The 4,614-nt window shown below is 35.4% G+C and overlaps 1 protein-coding gene across 1 annotated transcript; it reads right to left on the bottom strand.

Annotated features, from left to right (window-relative positions):
- Positions 1-2,020: 2,020 nt before the first annotated feature.
- On the bottom strand, positions 2,021-3,526 carry LOC133785494 (uncharacterized). The gene is made up of 5 exons (XM_062224724.1): positions 3,340-3,526; positions 2,873-3,273; positions 2,288-2,790; positions 2,140-2,206; positions 2,021-2,029 (listed from the first exon to the last, which is right to left on the bottom strand). The coding sequence occupies exons 1-5, from the start codon at positions 3,524-3,526 to the stop codon at positions 2,021-2,023; spliced, it is 1,167 nt and encodes a 388-aa protein (XP_062080708.1).
- Between the last annotated feature and the right edge of the window lie 1,088 nt (positions 3,527-4,614).

Genomic DNA, 4,614 nt, shown 5'->3' with positions numbered 1-4,614 from the left:
TGAAGATGAAACTCCATCTTTATGCATTAAAGAAAAACTTTGAGTTTAAAGTAAAGAAGTCTGCGAAAAATATATGGTGTACAATATGTGTTGATGATAAATGCAAATGTAGGTTGAGGGCTACAAAATTGGTTAATTCCAATATGTTCGAGGTTCATAAATTTTTTGGTGAACACACATGCTCATTGGATGTTCGACATAAAGATCACCGTCAGGCATCCCCATGGCTTATTGGACATGTCATAAGGAGAAAATTTGAGGGTGATGATGTTAATTACAAGCCAAGGTCAATTGTAAAAGATATGAGTTTATCATACGGAGTTCATATGAGCTATGCTAAAGCTTGGAGGTGTTGAGAGTATGCATTAGCTTACATAAGAGGTATACTAGAATCATCATTTCAGAAACTTCCCTCATTTCTATACATGATGGAGCAAAAAAATCCTGGAACTGTTACATATTTGCAAATGAACAATGAAGGTAGATTCAAATATTGCTTCATGGCCTTAGGTATCTCTATAATGGGATTTAAAACATATATTCGCCCAGTTATATGTGTAGGATGAACCTTCTTGACTACTCGGTGTGGAGGTACTTTGTTATGTGCCATGGGACAAGATGCTAACGAGCAAATATATCCAATTGCATTTTTAATAGTTGACTCAGAGAATAAAGACTCGTTGTTGTATTTTCTACTAAGGTTGAAGGAAGCGATTGGTGAAGTAGAGAATCTAATATTCGTGTCTGATAGACATACTAGTATAGCAAGTGCCTTGACTAAAAATTTTCCTGAGGCACACCACGGTGCTTGTATACAACATGTTAGCATGAATATCCATGCAAAGTTCAAAACTGACCCTTGCCATGAAGAATTCTTCCTTGCAGTGAAACCTTATAGAACGCGAGAGTTTTTATGCCATTTTGAGAAGATTAAATTCAAAGATCTTGCAATTTCTCAATACTTAGAGAATCAAGTGGGTTTTGAAAAGTGGGCTCGTTCTTTCTTTCCTGGTCATCGATATAATTTAATGACTATAGGTATTGCTGAAAGCTGGAACAATGGCATTGCTGAGGCACGTGGGTGGCCAATTACTAGTCTCATGGAATTTATGAGGCTCACTTTACAAAAATGGTTTTTCGAGCATCAAACTGCAGCATCAGCGGCTACAGGTCCTCTTGCCACATAAGTGAAAGATAATTTGTGAAAGTTAGCAGACAAGTCCACTACCTCGTTCCATTTTCCGTCTAGTCAGTATGAAATAACAGTATTGGATAGTGATCTTGATGGAGATGTCGACCAGAGGAGGAAAAAATGTAGTTGTAGAAGATTTGATTTGACAGGTCTTCCTTACGAACATGCTCTAGCTGGTGCTTAAGATCGTGGAATTAGTCCACATACTTTATGCTCTAGATTCTACACAGATGAATTGTGGTTGTCATCCTATGGTGGATCTGTATATACGCTAGGTAATGAAGAATCTTGGGTGATACCAAATGACATAGGAAGTATGATGATAGCTCCTCCTTTAGTGAAGCAGAAGGCTGGTTGTCCAAAGAAGAAACAACGTTTATGAAAGGGTGAGAAGAATAGCAAACAATGTAGATGTAGTAGATGTGGTGTCCTGGGCCACAATCGAGTGACGTGCACCACTATTTTTCCCCCGTATTCTAGACATGCTCAGTTTGTACTTTGATTGTTTTACTTTGTACTCTTCAATTGCGGGATTTGAATTTTTAGATTGGTTTAGTAATACGACTTTTTGTGTTAAAGTTTGTTGTTTCGGACACACATAATTCATACATGCATGTAAATCACACATAATTCACACATAGTTCACACCTGATTCACACATATTTCACACGCGGTTCACACATAATTAACACCTGGTTAACACTTAATTCACACCTTATTCACACATAACTTAATAAGATAAAAGTGACAAAGATTTATTCCACTATTAAGATGAAATAAACAAAGTCATTCAATACCATTTAATGAGATGAAGTTGACATAGTTTCTTCATACATTCTAAAATAAGATACATGTATTTAAATAAAAGATAACTATGGTTGTAAGTTATGGTAAAACAAATCTAAACAAGTCTTTTTTCTAAAGAAATTCATGTTGTTGTCATTTACTTCAGATAAAAGTTTGTTGGCTAGCAAGTACTCCAGATGTTTGATGACATATACCCCACAAAACCCGCTGCAAAGGAAATAAAGTTTTTTTATTATTGGAAGACCATAGTTATTATTTACAATATAAATATGGTTAATAGAGTTATACCTAGTTTTGGTCCGTGGCACGTTTTTTGTGCCAAGTCTTGTGAACTCAAAATGCACTTTCTCTGCTTGTAGTTGGACATCTTTCCGATGGCTTAATAGCCCACTAGATTGAATTAGATATGGTAGCATTTTTCCCCATCTGCTCATTTTATTCTCAAACTCCTTGTTGGAGACCAAAGTGATATCAGAGTCATAAGCTTTTATAAGATAGCTTGTCAATGATATCTCTAACAACACCCAATGTGTCCCAAAAAAATTAATCAGGGTAAACAAATCGTCAATGTCTTTACAACTCCTTTTGAGATTGTTATCATCACCTACTAAGTAATCAAGCACTTCTTTTTGCCAAATGTAGCTTAATTTGATTTTCCTCTTGTTGAATTGTTGCGATTGCGGTTCGAAGAACAGTTGGAACATAGAATCCACGATGGTGAATCTTTCGAAGTAAGTCTTCTTATAAGTGTACACTCGTTCTTTCATCAACCCTAAAGCTGCATCAATGTGCTGCATGCCAAATATTATAAGTATATATACATCACATTCAAATTATATATATATATTTAAAAAATTATTTCAATAGTCTTACCAGTCCGTCAAGCCATGTACGTGGTCTAAGTAGCTGAATAAACCATTTCGCTGTGCACGAACCAACCAAGAGAGAAATAGGCTTATCATTCTCTTTTAAACCAATTACCCATTTCTTAAAACGTCTCATTTGCTTTTTGTCATATGGATGTAGGGGATTAATTTCACAAGGATCAGTTACAATTGTCTTTTCTTTCCTTTTCTTTCTAGTTGGATCAGTAAACTCGGCCCCAAAAATTCTTTTCGTTGGAACCCTCCTTCTCTTGAATTCCACCCCAGCCATATCTTTAGGAGATACCTCCTTACAGCTAGGTCTATCTTCTCCAACAACGTGCTCCACAATATATGTATGGTGTGGTGAAACAAGATGCCCATCTGATACTGAATCCTCAGAATCACCACCTTTATGTTACGAGAGCACCATTTCAATTAGATAATCCAACTTCTCCTCCATTCTTTGTTGGTTACTTTTAAAAGTGTCAACATCAGCTAACAACTTTTCATGGTGGGTGTTAATTGGAGTTGGTATCTCTTTCTTGTCTTGCTCATAACGATGCCCTTCTGCTACATCAGGCTTTGTGGGAGGTTCCTCACATTCTTCCCTTTCAAACTCCAATTCCACATCATTGTCTACAAAGCGAATAACATGACCCATGAGTAGTTCATCTGGTCCTTGAATAATAGAGTCATGAAATCCTTTCTCTTGGGGTCTTGGATTGAGCGTAGCCTTCTGTAATGACCCAACTAATTCTAGACTTTGGACCATTAATAACTACCATACATAGACATTATTCTTAAGAAAACATACATACGAAATAGTCATAACTTTATTAAAAACTGTAAAGAAAAGGTTAAAATACATAAAATTCAGGGTAGGATATGGGATCCCATTGTTTGAAAATAAAACATAAATTAAATCTTAAATAAATTTATTACAAAATCAAGTGCGGAAAATACATAGAAAACATAACTGAAATGACTAAAAACAACTTCATCCTCGAATCGTTCATGTAGTCCACCGAATCCATTCTCCCTCAACACACAATCCCAAGCTACAAAGAATCTTTTGGCCACCATAACTATTTTCCTGCACATATAAAATAAAGGAATGAGCCTAATGCCCAGCAAGGAAAATCTACTAAAAGCATGAAACATAAAAATAAACATAAACTATAAACTATAAACATATAACATATAACATATACTACATTCATATAACATAATTCTAACCCATGTACATGGTAATCATTGAGGTTTGCTAACTAAGCAACTATAAGCCTCATACTACAATGAGGTTTGCTAGCTCAACAACTATAAGCCCCAAGAACATAAAAGTGGTTGGGTTTGCTATATTAGCAACTATAAGCCCCAAAACATATCTATGCTAACATATAAAAACATATCATAGAATACTCATATAAGCATGTAATAACTATCCTATTTTCCTTACCAATACCGGGATGTGAGAACAAGGACGGGATTTTGGAACACTCCTAAAACCAATAATAGAAAGATGAGTATTTCCTAAAAGAAAATAGATGAAAAGAAATGAACAAAACCACCGAGAAGGTACTTACCGACAAGAAACCTCAAGTTCAAAGAAATGAAAATAGATGCCTTTGAATGCACTATAACCGAACTACACCTTGATATCGAAATAAACACTAATAACCTTACTTCCCAAGTGTATAATAAGCTTAAGATGATAAATCTTACAACCCTAACCCAAGTGTTTAACTCTCT

Source organism: Humulus lupulus, chromosome 6 (assembly GCF_963169125.1).
Source record: "Humulus lupulus chromosome 6, drHumLupu1.1, whole genome shotgun sequence".
NCBI lineage: Eukaryota > Viridiplantae > Streptophyta > Magnoliopsida > Rosales > Cannabaceae > Humulus > Humulus lupulus.
The sequence above is the reverse complement of the archived record's forward strand: the minus strand, read 5'-3'. Positions and strand labels throughout refer to the sequence as shown.

Coding starts and splice junctions, on each gene's coding strand:
- LOC133785494 (XM_062224724.1), bottom strand. CDS start 3,526: ATGGGTCATGTTATTCGCTTTGTAGACAATGATGTGGAATTGGAGTTT. Junction 2,791..2,872: donor GTACATGGCTTGACGGACTG/GTAAGACTATTG, acceptor TTTGGCATGCAG/CACATTGATGCAGCTTTAGG. Junction 2,207..2,287: donor GTGCCACGGACCAAAACTAG/GTATAACTCTAT, acceptor TTTCCTTTGCAG/CGGGTTTTGTGGGGTATATG.